Source organism: Notolepis coatsorum (genome assembly GCF_963971535.1).
Source record: "Notolepis coatsorum genome assembly, chromosome: 1".
NCBI classification, from domain to species: domain Eukaryota; kingdom Metazoa; phylum Chordata; class Actinopteri; order Aulopiformes; family Paralepididae; genus Notolepis; species Notolepis coatsorum.
In genome coordinates, this window is record NC_140165.1 from 195316612 (window position 1) to 195333901 (window position 17290).

The 17290-nt window shown below is 51.3% G+C and overlaps 1 protein-coding gene across 2 annotated transcripts in view; it reads left to right on the forward strand.

The window, feature by feature from the left end:
• fchsd2 (FCH and double SH3 domains 2) overlaps positions 1-17290 on the forward strand; it is a 376153-nt gene that overhangs the window by 348382 nt on the left and 10481 nt on the right. For both annotated transcript variants that reach the window (XM_084325412.1, XM_084325413.1), the window contains 2 exons: positions 3289-3460; positions 3773-3858. In XM_084325412.1, the coding sequence (XP_084181538.1) occupies positions 3289-3460; positions 3773-3858 (258 nt within the window). The remainder of the gene's footprint in view (positions 1-3288; positions 3461-3772; positions 3859-17290) is intronic.

Below are 17290 nucleotides of genomic sequence, written 5' to 3' on the forward strand. Positions count from 1 at the left end.
AAAGCATGACACTGCATGCCCCTCAATGGCACCATGGTGCAAGTGCTAAAAAATACCACATAATTAAAACTTGTTAAGCAGCTGAATGCTGCGTGGGACAGGGATGTAATGCATCGTTTGGTTCTAGTCCTAGCCATGCAGTACCTCCGCCCTGAGGGAATAATTTAGGACCTGCTCAGAGGTCATCATTCGGCACGCATGCGATGCATGAATGCGATTCATATCTGCAATTAACCCATCCCATCGTCCTTCCCGCCCAAGGGCAGCCGGGAGCAGACAGGCGTCAACGTGAGCCGCGCCAGGGGACCAATCCAAGTGCTCCTGTCCGTCTTCGTCAAGGACGCCACAGCGTTAGCGATCTATTGTTGTTGTGCATGTTTTTCCATTGGGTTTATCTTATCGGGGGGGGGGACCCTTGCGAGCACGGGGAGAACATGCAAACTCCACACAGAAAGGCCTGGGAGATACCCCACCTGGGTAACTGGCATCATGGAAACCTGGTCCCCAAGCGGGAATCGAACCCTGGACCTTCTTGCTGTGAGGCGACAGTGTTAACCACTACACCACCGTGCCGCCTCACCGTGCCTCACCGTGCGTACTCAGACCATAGTGGGTGCAGTTGATCGGCTAGGATCTTTTCTGCCAATTTCCTGGTGTACTGGTCTGACATGTTTGTAATACTGCACATTGCTTCACCAGTTGTCTTACCTTCTAATTTGACCACCCTATCTAATTTATTCTTATTTAATTTAGTGTAGTGTAGTTACTGTAGTTTATGTAGTCTATGCGAGGTTTGATGCTGGTAATAACAACACCAGCTCACAAGCCTCGGCAATGGGGGGGGGGGGGGGGTCGGCTGCTGATGGAGGCGCAGTGTTCAGGGTAACAGAGCATGAGGTGAGGCGGACCTTTAAAAAAGTGAATATCAGGAAGGCAGCAGGTCCGGACGGCATCCCCGGCCGCGTCCTAAAAGTCTGTGCCGACCAACTGGCCCCAGTATTCACTGACATATTTAACCTGTCCTTAGAACAGGCTGTCATCCCCACCTGCCTGAAGAAGTCCACTATTATCCCTGTACCCAAAAAATCCAAGCCTGCTTGCCTCAACGACTACCGCCCTGTAGCTCTCACCTCCATAGCCATGAAGTGCTTTGAGAAGCTAGTAAAGGGCTACATCTGCTCCTCCCTCCCCATCAACATGGACCCCCTGCAATTTGCATACCGCCCCAACAGGTCCACGGAGGACGCCATATCCCATGTGCTGCACACAGCAGCATCACACCTGGACAAGAGGCAGGGGAACTATGTGAGAATGCTATTCATCGACTACAGCTCGGCATTCAATACCATAGTCCCCTCCATACTCATAGCCAAGCTCAGGGACCTGGGCTTGGGCTATGACCTCTGCCAGTGGGTCTTGGACTTCCTGACTGGCAGACCCCAGGTGGTGAGAGCAGGCAACTGCACCTCCTCATCCATCACCCTCAACATAGGGGCCCCCCAGGGCTGTGTTCTGAGTCCCCTCCTCTACTCCCTGTACACACACGACTGTGTGGCTCAGCGGAGTAGCAATACAATCGTCAAATTTGCTGACGACACAGTGGTGGTGGGCCTGATCTCTGCCAACGACGAGAGGGCCTACCTGGAAGGGTCAAGGTCCTGGCGGGATGGTGCCAGGAAAACAGCCTCTCCCTGAACGTCAGCAAAACAAAGGAGATGATGTGGACTTCAGGAGGTCGGGGGTCAAGGACTACAGCCCCCTCAGCATCGACGGGGCACCGGTTGAGAGAGTCAACAGCTTCAAGTACCTCGGAGCCTACATATCCAGGACTTGACATGGACCACACACATTAACAGTGTGGTGAAGAAGGCACGACAACGCCTCTACTTCCTCAGGCGCCTAAGGAAGTTCCAAGTCAGCCAGAAGATCCTTAAGAACTTCTACTCATGTACAATAGAGAGCATCTTGACCGGCAACATCACCTCCTGGTTTGGGAATAGCACTGCAAAGACCAAAGCAGACTACAAAGAGTGACACGTTCAGCCGAACGCACAATTGGAGGGGGCTCCCCACCCTCCAGAACATTTACTACAAGCGTTGCAAGGGCAAGGCTAAGAGAATCATTAAAGACTCCAGTCACCCGAACAACTGCCTCTTCGAACTGCTGCGGACAGGCAAGCGATACAGGAGTCTCAAGGCGAGCACAGAAAGACTCAGAAGTAGCTTCTATCCCCAGCCATTCAGGCTGCTAAACGAACAATGAATGAACACTACACAACAACAACCACCAAACGCACATAGCACACACATCCACACGCACACACTCACTTTAAACAAACACACTGTAGCACCCACTCCACACACTTTATAGCACACACCCACTTTAAACAAACACACTGTAGCACCCACTCCCCACACTTTATATTTATGGATGAAGGATTGCACTACAACTCGTACACCTTACTGTAAATTGTACCTAAAATTGTACCTCATCCCATTTCTGCTTTGCACTAGATAGTACTGTACATTAGTACACTGCATAGTATTGTGTATTGTATATTATATGGTAACTCAGAACATTGTACATATGTCTATACCGAACACTGTGATCTCATTTTCTTCTTCTAAATTCATGCTATATTATGTTATTATGTTATTTGATACTATCTTGTCTAGCACAGTCTCTGGAGCGTAACAGTAAGAAGCATTTTGTATGAAAGTATTCTGTACTTCTGTATGACAACTATTAAAGAACTTGAACTTGAACTTGAGTTAGTTTAGTTACTGTAGTTTCTGTAGTTAATGTAGTTTATGTAGTTAGTTTAGTTACTGTAGTTACTGTAGTTAGTTTAGTTACTGTAGTTAGTTCAGTTACTGTAGTTTATGTAGTTAGTTTAGTTACTGTAATTATTCACAAAACACTAAACTAAGTGTCAATCTGATTTGTCACTTTCACAACAATAGAGCAAGAGTCTGACACATTATTGTGTCAAAAACCATTGACATGATGCATTCAAATCTGAACCAGAAACACTTGATTCACCAGGAATGTCTGTCAATCACATACCCCTTCTCTCCCTCTCTCTCCTTCTCCCTTCCTCTCTCTCCTCCTCTGCATCTCTCTCTCCCTCCTCTCTCCCTCTCTCTCTCCATCTCCCTTCCTTTCTCTCCTCCTCTCCATCTCTCTCTCCCTCCTCTCTCCCCCCTCCCTCCTCATCTCATTCTCCCTCCCTATTTCTCTCTTTTTCTCTCTCTCTCTCTCTCCCTCTCTCTCCTTCCTACCCTCAGATCTCTCCATCTCAGATGATGTCATCATCCGTGCTCCCCCTCCCTCTGTGCAACCAGGCTCCCATCACCCCCGAGACGTCCAACCCCCCTCCCCTCCCCCGCTCGCCCTCTGCTGCCCTAAACGGAGACCACAAGCTGCCTGTCCCCCACCAAGGACCCCCTACTGGGCACAGTAAGACACACATACACACACCATGCAGTGCTATGCACATTACTCTGAAGGTCTTATCTACTGTGAAACATCATCAGTTACATTACTCTCTCTCTCTCTCTCTCTCTCTCTCTCTCTCTCTCTCTCTCTCTCTCTCTCTCTCTCTCTCTCTCTCTCTCTCTCTCTCTCTCTCTCTCTCTCTCTTCTCTCTCTCTCTCTCTCTCTCTCTCTCTCTCTCTCTCTCTCTCTCTCTCTCTCTCTCTCTCTCTCTCTCTCTCTCTCTCTCTCTCTCTCTCTCTCTCTCTCTCTCTCTCTCTCTCTCTCTCTCTCTAGGCCATAGTTCTGGTAGAAGTCCAGTGTCTCCAGGCTTTCCTCCGTCACATTTTACTCCAGAGAGTGGTCCTGGGAAGTTCCGTCCGGTTAGTAGTGTTACGTCTCAAACACAACAAAGTATCCCAGGGCAGCTTGGTGGGTACAGAAACCATCTCATAACCAGGAGGTCAAGAGTTAAATTCCCAATGTGTGTCCAGTTATATACTCGTACTGGCATCACATCCCGCTCTTATGCCATACCGAGATATACCTCATCTCCTAGTACCTACTGTACTACATAACGAAAAACTAAACACCCTTGCACTTGACCAGGCCCCGCCCCAGTGACTTACTATAAGACACCGGGCGTGGTCACCACTCACCCTTCCTCTTTTTCGTTTTCCATCATGGCGGCTGCTTTGCACCCTGTGTAACTAGTGATAGCGAGTATGAAGTGTAAAGAGAAATTGAACAATGCCGGAGATTTGCCAGCCCCTGGAGTCTTCGGCATGTTTCCAACGGCGCTCATATGGGTTCTGCGGCCCTGCAGATGGATGCATTTCGATGCATCTCCGCTTCGGGTCTATCCTGGTGTTTCCTCGTCTTGGCAGCACTTCGAGGGACGACGTGCGATGTGTAGCTATCGAGCTAACTCGCACTCAGGTAGGATCTGTGCCATCAGGCATTAACGCTGGTGTTAATAATACTGCTTGTTTCCCCGCTGAGGGATGTCTGTCTAAAGTCTTCCCTCCTCTTAACCATTCATGCTGACGGTCAATCGGTGTTTACTGTTGGGAGTATTGCGCGGGCTTGTTTACCTGTTCATGGGTGAATGGGCTGAGGTCTAGGGCTGGTGTGCTTGTTGTGAATATTATGAATGGTATGCAGGACTGGGTTCTCTGGTCCGCATCCCCTTAACGTTGTGTGTATGGGCTAGCCCATTCTACAGTGTATTGGTGGTGTTTTTAGTTCATTTATTCATTAACCCCTTCATAGATGCACACCACAGTGGAGGTTGCTGGTTGCAACCACCGCTGGTGCTCAGTGTTTATGAAGCAGGTGGCATCAGTCCTTTGCCTCTGGCATGTTGAAACAGTGCCCCGCCCGGCTGACACCATGAGGTGGGTCGGCCCGGTGGGTGGCTGGTGGGCTGTGTTAAGCCTGTACCGCCACGGTATAGAATTAGCAGCGATTAGTAACCTTGTTCGCATTGCTGTTTTTTTTCTGTCAAAAATGGTGTCTGGTGGCGGGGCCATGAGGGCCAGCCGACGTCGAAACATCGCGCGAGGTTGTTGATGTTATTAGCTTTGACCAACGCAAGCTATAACCGCAGGGAGGGCTAGGATGCTGTCAACGCTTGTTTACAGACATCTTGGTTGGATTAGTCTCCCTTTGAGGGGGTGAGAAGTTAAAAAGAAATGTTCCCTCCTCAGGGCTCCCCTCTCCGCAGAGGATCTTTGGTCTTCCGCTGGAGCGCGGGCGGTATTGGACCTAGGCCCCACACCGCCTCACGCCGCGCAGCCAGAGGTGAGAGCACGGCCTCACCAGCGGCTGTGGCGAGGCCCTCGACAAGTGGCCATGTTTCCCCCGCCAGAGGTACCCTGGGCGTTGAGTCAACAGGTGTCCACAAGGCCGACAGCCTTGGCGGCCAAGGGATCGGCCATATTGGATGAGCACGGTCTGAGAAACCGTCGCCGTCCTGCCGCGAGCAGCCCGCTCTTCGATCACTCCCTCCCCCAACACCAGCGGAAAAGGGGCTCTGATTTGTTTCCTTTGGCTGCGGGCCTCGAGCCTTCGTTGAAGCGCATTCGGCCCCACGTTTCGCTTCTCATGGGGACAGGGGCTGACACCCAGTTGATGGCTGAGCCTGGGTCTGTCCATGAGAATGTTGTGCTGTCAAGCGGCTCCCACACCATAAGCTGTGTTTGGTTGAACCTGGTGTTACGTCTGTCAATTACAAGTTTTGTCAGCAGGGGGGCTCGAGACCTTTTTGAGGCAAACAGTGCGGGCTTCCCCGACCTCGCCTTCGCCAGGCCGGGTATCATGTTGGTGCCTCCCACTCCTGAAAGATTGGCAGTGGTCTCGCAGGCGCGCGTGATTTGGGTGGTAGTAATATCACTGCAGGGCTACGGTGTGTAGGAACCCATGGGGGCCTCACACCTTGCATGTCCAGCTGCAGAACAACTCAGCATGTTCTGGAGGGGTGTTCAGTGGGGGAGCTTTTGTCACCTAGTTTGATGTCAGCTTCCCCCGTATCAAACCGGCCCTTTCTGTCGGGGGGCCCCCCTTGGGTGCGATTGCCTCGTGGGTTGTATCAGGGACCGTTGTCCCAATTCCACGGAACGCCCTGCCCGCACGGTTGGCGGATTCAGAGTTGGCTACGCACAGCGGGAGGGACCGGGCCGCCTATCTACAGTTCCTTGCGGACCAGCGCCGAATGGCGGCGGGTGCGCTCTGGGAGTATCATCACATATGGCTTCAGCAGTGCCATATGTCGAAGTGGATGGAGAGAACGCTGAGGCGGGGACTTGTATTTACACAACCCCACCCGTTTTCAGGTTTGGTACAGACCCTATTGTCAGGGTCACCAGCAGTGACAGCTCTGGTCAACGAGATCCAATCTCTGTGGACGAAGCAAGCCATCGTCGTGGCGTTTTCCTCCCGGTATTCTCTGGTGCCCGAGAAATCGGGAGGGGGGGGGGGTGTCAGACCCATGCTGGACCTGTCCCATGGGAAGGTTCAGCATTTTTTGGATCATCTCCTACCTGTTGAACACTGTCAGATGGGGGCCTGGTTCTCCTACATAGACCTGTAGGATGCGTATTCGCATCCCCGATCTTCCATCCTAGGGCTTACCTACGCTTCCTTTGCAGGGTTTAGCGTATGAGTACCAGAGGCTGCCGTTCGGTTTTTCTCTGGCTCCCCGCATCTTCACCAAGTGCGTGGAGGCCGCACTGGGGCCTCTGCGTCGTCAAGGGTTACGAAGTGTATTCTGCCCTGATGACGTTCTGGTCCTTGGCAGTCAAGGTGGATCGTCAGGTCTCATACCAGGCAGGTGGTGGAATTCCTACCAGCCTGGGGTTTGCTGTAGACTGGAAGTAGAGTACTCCTCTTCCCAGTCAACGGGTGGAGTGCTATGGGCATCCCTCTCAGAGCGTGTTATCGACGGTTACGGCGCTGTCCGTGATACGCCTGCTCGGTATGATGGCATCTGCTCATTCCGTGGTCCCTCTTGGCCTCTTCTTCACCCCAGGAGGAGGTTACGGAGGTGGTTTTTTTCCAGTATGGAAATAGACCCGGTGAGAGGCAAGTGGAAGCGGCTAAGGTTCCCGTGTCAGTACTGGGAGACCTCGCCACCTGGGGAGGGCCTGGGATCCTCACCAGGGGGGTCCCTATGGGCAGTAGGCTGTCACACGTCACGTTTTTCACCGACGCCTCCCTCACTGGAGACGCGTCCGGCCAACGCAGTAGGGGGCAGCTGACAAGCCATGCTGCCCGGTCTGCGCTACGTTCAATGTGTTGGTATTGAAGGCGGTCCTTCTGGTCCTCAAACGGTGTTTGATCAGGACGGACAATACGACGTCAGCGTCGTATATCGACAGATAGGGAGGAGTACGCTCCCCCCGTCTGCACCGGGCGGCGGGCGGCTGACTATGGGCGTTCTCCATCTGCGCAGCCTGAGGGCTCTCCACATCCCCGGCAAGGTGAATGTGGGTACAGGTGTGATGTCACGGGGCGGTCCTCACCCTGACGAGTGGGGATTACGTCCGGACATAGTCAGGCAGGTCTGTTAGGTCAGTTGTTGGGGCGGGTACATTGATGGTTTGGCTGGTGAGAGGGTGAGTCTGGAGAGGATGGATCCTTCTGTGGTTGACACCATCCGGAACGTGCATGCTCCCTCCACTATCGCGGTTTACGCGGGTAGGTGACGTATTTTGTAAGGCCACCCTCTTGTGAAGCGTTTCCTGCTTGGCGCTCGGCGCCTTAAGTCGGTGAAACGTTCTCTGTCTCCGAGTTGGGACCTTCAATTGGTCCTCGGCCGGTTGTCCGAGGCCCCGTTTGAGCCTCTTGAGCAGGCACCTTGGAACAGCTGTCTTCAAGACTGCTTTCCTGCTGGCCATCACCTCCGCTAAGCGCGTGGGTGAGCTCTGTGCTCTCTCGGTGCGGCCTGAGTGCCTGTCTATTCGTGTCAATAGCGGTGCAACTCTGAGGCCTAATCCAGTCTTCGTGCCAAAAAATATCCGGAGTTCTTTTCGCTCCAGGGATATTGTGGTTCAGGCGTTTCATCCGCCTCCTCACGCTGGTGAGTTAGAGGCGAGCCTTCACCTGTCGTGTCCGGTCCGGGCTTTGGGGGTTTACCTCAGTCGGACTCAGGACCTCAGGGCTACCGATCGGCTTTTTGTCTGTTACGGTGGCTCTCGCGCTGGTAAGGCACTGTCGAAACAGCGCCTGTCCCATTGGTTGTGCGAGGGCATTGCCCTTTGCTACACGTTGGCTGGGCTGGCCCCCCCTGGGGGTGTCAGGGCGCACTCCACTCGTGGAGTGGCGGCCTCTGCCGCTCTGTTAGGAGGGGCCTCTGTGGAGGACATCTGTGCTGCGGCCTCATGGTCCTCCCCGGGTCCCTTCGTAAGGTTTTACCTCATGGACATGACTGGGGGTTCTGTCTCCCAGGCGGTTCTGAGGTCTGGAACCTCCCCTGCTTCCCGCCTTTCGGTGGTTTAGCAGGGGTGTGTGGGTGTGGACCACAAGGTGTTGTGTCACACGTGGTACCGCCTGTGCTGTGCGTTTGCAGGTTTCTAGTTCCCTCTTTTTCGCACTTGGGTGGAGTTGACTGCTGCCCCCTCTTCACTAGGAAGGAGGGGTGACGGGACTCCCCTCCCCCCTGATGTGGGCTTACGGGTCACGTCTATGCCAAATACAACGCAGTTCGGTTTCCGGGTTCCTCTGATTGGCCACGACGCCCACGTGACCCCGCGCTAGCACGCCCCCTTATCCACGCCTGCCGCTACGCCGCGCCAAGCTCCTCTGTGTGTTTCAGCACGCGGCAGAGCGGCAGAGGTCCCTGTGTGTTCTCAGTTTCCTCAATTTATACGCATGGAAGTATTGACTATGCCGTAACGAATCATTAAAAAAATATACCGTTAACTGGAATATAACTGGAATATGTTGTTTCTTTACACATATGTTGGATTATGTAATTGGTTTGTCATGACAAACCAATAAAATCGCTACAGAGCTCTCATATTTGCTATGAGTGGCAACGACTTGACTTTCACTTTCGTATTTCGCTTTCGTCTTGTTTAATCAGCCGCTTCTAAAGTCGCTGTCGAAGCCTGTTTCCGCCTCCGCGTGCTAAAGTTCTGGTAAGTTTAAAGCGCTAAGTGCTGCTAAGTGCTTTATAATATTGTATTTTATAATATTGTCGCGCATCACGCGCAACGCCACTCTGAGTCAAGAGCTCTGTCATTGAAGTGGGTGGTGTTACCAACAGCGTTCACCCTGATGTAAAATAGCGATTTTTTTGGTTTGTCATGACAAACCAATTACATAATCCAACATATGTGTAAAGAAACAACATATTCCAGTTAACGGTATATTTTTTTAATGATTCGTTATGGCGTAGTCAATACTTCCATGCGTATAAATTGAGGAAACTGAGAACACGCTCTGCCAACACACAGAGGAGCTGGGGCGGCGTAGCGGCAGGCATGGATAAGGGGGCGTGCTAGCGCGGGGTCACGTGGGCGTCGTGGCCAATCAGAGGAACCCGGAAACCGAACTGCGTTGTATTTGGCATAGACGCTTATGGGTCCTCAGGGGGTACATTTGTCGGGCCTCGCGTCCGCTTTACCCCATATCTCGGTATGGCATAAGAGCGGGACGCAATGCCAGTACGAGTATATAACGTTATATGAGTACTGGCTAAGCGTCCCGCTCTTAGCGTGCCCTGAGGTCCCTTGGGGTTTTTTTTCTGATGGAAAACTCTTCCCGAGGAAGGGTGAGTGGTGACCACGCCCAGTGTCTTATAGTAAGTCACTGGGGCGCCGGGCGGGGCCTGGTCAAGTGCAAGGGTCTTTAGTTTTTCGTTATGTAGTACAGTAGGTACTAGGAGATGAGGTATATCTTGGTATGACATAAGAGCGGGACGCTTAGCCAGTACTTATATAACTAGGTTATATACATAACCTATCATTCCCTGCCAAAGTGCCCTTGTACCAATGTACAGTTTCTTCGTCAAATGTATATACTCTCTTTTTTAGACTCTGTATTTGTAAATCTTTGTACATTTGTAAATCTGGTATGTTATAAATGTATAGATGTAGCAGTACTGTCTATCTGTATGTCATGTATCTCATATATGTTATGATGAATTGAAAATGGGGGACCCTGATGTAAACAAGATGAAAGTCTTTCTCTGATCTGCATCCCCTTAACAATTGTGTGTATTGAGCTGTACTGTATTGTACCCATTCTGCAATCTGTTAATACAATTTTCAACCAATCAATCAAACCAAAGGGCACTGATTCTGACCTTTTTTGACTCTTTTCCTGAAATTGTGTCAGTTTTTGAAGTCATATTTAGAGGAATATCTCATTAGGATTAGAGTCTAATACTAATGAGTAATGACATCACAAAACAGTCTAATCATTAGACTATTGTGTGATGTCATTATTCAGTCTCATTCTTAACCATCAATATTTTCTCATTTTCTTACTCACCTCTGATATATAATGCCATATTTACTTATTTGCATTTTGCATCTGATACAATACAACAATTTAATTTGATGAGACAGAATTCATGAACTTGAATGAACATTTATTTAACTCTGTCTCTGCACTTATAAATCAAAAACGAACAAAAAACACCTAATGGAAAATTAAATGGTTGTATGGCACTTAACGTTAGGTTATGACTATAACCAAGTTCTGTTAATTAGGGGTGACGCTTGGCATCACTCATGCACTCCCTCGCGTACGTGCACGCGCACTGAATAAATTCCACAAATGTACCTTTAATACCAGTATTAGTCTGACCACACCCCTCATCAGCTTACCTTCATAAGCAGGTGTGTGGTCACCTGCTCTCCTCCTTCCCAAGCTTTCACCACAAGGTGAGGTCAAGGGCTGCAGCGGCCGTCGGATGCCAAGCGTCACCCCTAATTAACAGAACTTGGTTATAGTCATAACCTAACGTTCTGTATCATTAGGGGATCCGCTTGGCATCACTCATGCACAAAGGGAGGCCAAGCGGAGCCACTGGCCGACAAATACACCCCGCTGAAGGCCCCCCACAACCAACAGAACAGGGAGGGCCGAGCCCCCCGACCCCCCCTAATGGAGGGCACCCCCCCTATTAGAGGTCTACCGGGAGGGCGACGGACCCGACCGTGCGAAGAGGCACTCAAGCAACTCAACGCACAGGGTGAGCAGACCGTGGCTTGACCCCACGACTACACACACGCACAACCCGCATGCCACCCGGGAACGAACGGAGGGAAACAACCTCGTTACTGCCCCCAGAATCACGGGGTCAAGGGCAAACCCAACCTCGTGGCAAGGCCGTAGCAGCGGAGCGCGAAGGAAGACCCAGACCCACCAAAAGGACTGGACTCCCTGGAATGGGGGCCCGGAGAAGTCCATGATGCCAGCATCAAGACCCCACCAGGTGGGCACTTAGTGACCCCGGCCCCCACATCGCCAGCGTATTCGGACAAAGGCCCCTCAGCCGAGCGGGCCCTGTCCTCCCCAACAGTACACCGTCTGGCACACTGGCCCTGTAACAGGCAGACAGCATGGCCGTAAACACACAAGAGTTAACCAACGGAAGCAGGCAGTGCACCGGGGAAAAAGACCAGGCAACAGGCTGTTAACCCTAGCCTGGAGACTGCGGACGAGACAGGCGCCAGAAAGGACAGCTGAACACAGCCTCCCCGGCGGAAGGGGCGTATGCTGGCGTTGTTGCATGACCAAGCCTCCACAGAGAAGGCTGACACGATTGGCAGACGTCATGAACGTGCAGGGGCACCCTCAACCGGTGAACCCGGGAGTTGACACTGCAGCAACACACCAGAGAACCAACCACCCAGGTGTTACCCTATGCAGTGGTTGGTCCCATAACCCCTCAGGAAAAACCCCCAAAACACACCTGCGGCACTGCCGCAGCCCGCGTTCCAGTTTCCAACAGGGTTATCCCGGGCCTACGGGTCAACGAAACATTACCCCGGACCGGGCCCGGTGATACGGGGAGCACAGGGTCCCCCGAGGAGGCCAAAACCACCCCAAGGCCCCTCTTCGCTACGCGTAAGAGAAGAGCGTAAAAAATGGTATTCCCAGGAGGTCACCCAACCAAGTATCAACCAAGACCAACCTGCATGGCGGCCGAGATCCGACGAGATCGGGCGCGTACAGGTTGGCACGGCCGTAAGCCATTACGACAGTGTAGAATACAATGTACCCAACAAGGGTTCCATAGCGCTCAACCCTGTGACACCCGGACCGACCTAGTATTTTTCCCCCTGAAAAAAGCCCAAGTCCCTCAGGGTACCAGAACAGCAGATCTGCATCCCCGGCGGACAACGGGTTTAACTGATCCGGACCAGCGCGACCAGAACCAGTCCCGTGCCCTAACCACGCCGACATGCCAACTCCAGGAGAAGGGGCAGATATGCGTGTTGACCTTAAAACATAAAAAGAAGGCACCACCCAGACGTTTCGGTGCAAACCGCGCCCGGCGGCCCACCCCCAGGGCGTGAGACCCTTCCCCCTATGCTCAGATCCATTCCGTCATCATCCCCTGATATGAACGGGAACCCATCGACAACCACACAGGGTGTCGGAAGAGGAAAAAACCCCCATCCTAATTGCTTCATAAAAAAACGCTGTTTTAACCCCAAGCAATCAAGGCGCGCCAGTCAGCCAACGTCCAACAGAACATCCTGAGCTAGCACTATGTGTGCGTTTTGACATACCCACATCAACAATAGGCTATTTAGACCATCTTATTGAATCCCCAAGACGCCCAGGGGAACGACAAGAGGGGCGAGATGCAATCAACTCCATGAATGAATGAATGAAAACTTTACCCAACAGATTGCAGAAAGGGTACAACCCAGTACGGCGCAATACACACAATTGGTTAAGGGGAGGCAGACCTGAGAAAGACGTTAGTCTTGTTTTCATCAGGAACCCCCATTTCCAATTCATATAGACACATCCAACTCCTTATAATAATAAGGAAAAAGCATCACCCGTATGAACCAACTGCACAGCTGGGAGTAAAAAACCCGTTTTCACATGATTTCAAATCCAGTCACTCTTTTTAATCAGAGTGTAAGACCAGACCCTCCCAGAAACACCTTCCCACATGAGTTTATAGTCATGAAAAAGATATGCCAACTGTGAGTCATGTGACCAACCGACTCAAGTTTACACATAAATCGGGCGTAGCAGAACCGTGAGCCCTACGCCCTAACTCGACACCTTTAAGACACCGTAACTCATGGAAGGCGTCGTCATAGCAACACCGCTACAACGGGCGGGGAATCCTGCCGGCTCCTGTCTTGTAATATGAGTTGGCAGGATAACCCCCCCCCCTGCCAAGACGTCCCACCGGCTCGGCCCTGACTGGCTCAGCAGATAAGATAAAAAATCCCCTAAACCAATCAAGTGGGAAAGGAGGGGTTTATTCGACACCCCCTCACGAAAACACACTTCGTTCCCTACACACAGAAAAACAACCGTAGTCATTTTGAAAACCTCCGGTAGAATGCAATGCATAGCATAAGCTAATACAATGCCCGCTACCCACAAAATGTGAACAGGATTTACAACAAAAAACAAGTCGCATGTGTGTGAATCCTACACCCGTTGACTATGTCGTACATAGCAAAAAACGCTGACCGAGAGTAACGGCTAGGCCGTGGAATGTGCGTGTACGAGTATTACTGCAACTAAACAACACAGCATTGTGAGACACATATACTTAGTTCAAGCAATGGAATAACACCAGTTTCTACCTGCATGTGGAGCATCAAGCTAATAGAACCTATTACTGAGTGTACGTTGCAGACCTTGCTTAACCTCGTAACACAACACGACTCATCTCACAACGTAAAAGTGCAGATTCATATTTACACAACCCCACCATATGAATTGTTGAAGAAACACACAGTTTGTTCGGCCAAAACATAGCCCCCCTTATGTCGGGGAACTATTTTATTTATAATGTTTTTTTAAGGCACAAAATCATAGAGGGGCCGGGGAGGGTGTAAAAGAGAGGGGATACAGAGGGGAAAAGTCACTCAGCGGCGTCTGCCACCTCGCGCCGCTCGAGTCTTGCCACCCCGAGGAGCCCCGGAGGGACGGTAGGTTACTGTCTGCTGGTCACGACGTTCCCTACCGTCTCCTCCGGTCGTGGATGGGCCGGCGGTGGCAGAAGCGCCGTCTCTTCTCCTGGCCCTCTTGGAAGGGCCAGCAGCGGCGGCGGAGGCAGTGGTAGCGGCGACGGAGACAGCTCGACGTCGCGGAAGCCTTCTGACTCCACCGGCAAGGACGGGAGGCGGAAAATGGGGTTGGAGGATGGATCTCTCCTCTGCCATCTCTCTGCATGTCGAGGTCATCAACCGCAGGGCCTTCCCGAACAGACCAGCGTCGGAGAGGGCGGCCGTCAGAAGAGGGGCTCTCTTCCGTTCCGGCACACGGGCCTGCTCCAGCCAAAGATGACGCTGGCCCAGGGTAGCCAGGGCGCGCACTTTCCCCATGGCTATGGCCAGCACCTGGGAAAGGTGCAGGACAGCTCCTGCAGCCTGGGTGATCTGATCGCATTTTACCTCGTTCAGATCCGTGCCGCCCGTCATGATCCCCGATACAAATCTAGCCAGGTGGGCGATGTTAGACGCCGCAGCCAGCGATTGTGTACCAGCGATAAATGACTGGTCACCCCAATAAGCCAATCGCCTAGCCGATTTCCCCTGGAGGACCGGCTTGCATAGGGGTTCCCACACCATATCCGGACAGAGGAGAGCGGCCATCGGACTGTCAAGCCGAGGCACGCCCTCCCCCATACCTTTGACTGACCCCGACACCCGCGTAACTGGTACGTAGGTGGGAGTTAGTCCCATGATGTTGGACACCGCCTGACCCCGACGAACATAGGCCCCCATTGAGGGGAAAAATGGGTAGACAACGTCCACCCCTCTCACTGGGCGACGCTGCCAGGGATGACCTATGAGATCATCAGGGACAGGTGCAGGCAATGGCAGCGGCAGCGGCACGCCGTTTGCGGCGGCGGCTACCGCCATGAGCTCGGGAAACAAAGCCTGCAGTTCCCCCTGCGGACCTTCCTCCACCGACCCCGCATCCCTCACATGCAGCAGGCTGCGACTGGTTAAGGAGCCACAGTCTGATGTGGCCGACAGTAGGGCATCCTGCTGATGAGGCCAAGGTGGTTCCTCGACATCCTCGAACAGGGAGCCCCATGGAGCCATTTCTCCCCCCTCCGGGGTCTCCTGAGGAGGGATACTCTCCTCCACGGGACCATCATACAAGAATCCGTCCACCTCTTCCATGAAGTCCTCAGTTTCCATCGGAAATCCAGAGCCGGACGCATCCTCGCTGGTCTCCAGCAGTTCCCCAAACCCAGGCCGTTCGCGTCTGCATGCTACCATCTTGCGACGTGAACGGGCAGACGCGAAAAGTTTGCGTCGCAAATCCTCTGGCTCCAAGACAACCCCCCGTTCACCAACGGACGATTCCCCGGAACCAGAAGAACCAGAGTCGAGATCAGGCCATCGACTCCTCGGCTCTTCGGAGAGGCAAACTATCCATTGGCTGTCTCCTTGGCTGGGTCGGCAACCATGAAAGCGGCAACAGCCCAGCACCAAAACGCACGACGGAGGCGGGAATGGAGAACCGCTGGTGAAGAGTAGGTCTAGCGGGTCTACTCTCCGCGGAATACATTATGACCCAAACTTTTTCTTTACAACAGATATGAGAGAAGAAAAAATTAAGCACAATGTAAACTCGTCACAACTCTTTTCAACTAACAACACGTCAAGTGGGGTACTACCGGGCACTTCCTTGTGGTGAAAGCGAGAAGGAGGAGAGCAGGTGACCACACACCTGCTTATGAAGGTAAGCTGATGAGGGGTGTGGTCAGACTAATACTGGTATTAAAGGTACATTTGTGGAATTTATTCAGTGCGCGTGCACGTACGCGAGGGAGTGCATGAGTGATGCCAAGCGGATCCCCTAATGATACAGAACAGCAGCATTTATCAGGATACAGTAACATTATCATCTGATAGAACATAAAATCATAAATACTTGTATACATCTAAATAAATAAATAATGTTATAAACAAATGTACACAGGTAATCAAGAACTGAATGAAAAATGAATTCAAGAATCAAGAATCAAGAGGTTTATTTGTCACATACATACCAGGGCATACAGTGAAATGCGGGTGGTCATGCCCGCATCGATTGTGCAATAATACAATAATAAAATAGACATAGAAAAAAACAGGTAAGACATAAGATGTGCATTATAAATATAGCCATGCATAGTACACTACTATACAATATACAATTTTAACTCCGTCATTATGTTATACTTAATATATCGAAACTATACTATACATTACAAGAGCCACATCTGTTCTTTCCGTAAAGTGACTTTTATATTCCTCATTCCTTTAAAGTGACTTTTCCATTATTTATAGTGACATTTTGTTTAAAGTGATTGTTTAAAGCGGTTGCAGCATGTGTGTGTGTGTGTGTGTGTGTGTGTGTGTGTGTGTGTGTGTGTGTGTGTGTGTGTGTGTGTGTGCTCTCATGTGTACTTGTGTGTGGAGAGTTCAGTGTTCTGATGGCCTGGGGGAAGAAGCTGAGCCGTAGTCTCTCTGTTCTCGTTGCGTCGCTCGTTGCAATCGCTTTAAACTAAATGTCACTTTAAACTAAATGTAAAAGTCACTTTAAAGGAATGAGGAATATAAAGGTCACTTTAAGGAAAGAACAGATGTGGTTCTTGTATACCGTAAATCCTCAAATAGAGGAGGGACCCCCGATAAAGGAGGGGCCTCTTATAATGGGGGGGGGGGGGGGTTGATGCATTTAGACAAACACAGGCCGGTCTCTAATATAAGGTCGCAAAAAATAGTATTTTTTTTATTTTTCGTGCCGTGATATAGAATGAGATAAACTCTTGCCAATGGAAATCAAGTGCTGCCTCCCGCTACACTGACTACCGTACATTAACGTTTCCCTCTGGTTAGCTTTAGCGCTAGCCGCTAGCTAACGTTGTCATAATATCTAGATCTGTGGTGTCAGCTGGATGACGTTGACTTTGTTTGCAAACGTTAACGTTCGCTATCTATATGGCGTTGGCAGACGAGGCTGGCGTTGTCCAGTTGACACATTACAGACCATGATGCTATGATAACGTTAGTAGCTAAAGCTACTACATGTAAACAACTCGATTCGGCTGAGGAAGTCGAGAAGGTACCACACGCTAAACCGTACCCGGACCCTAGTATA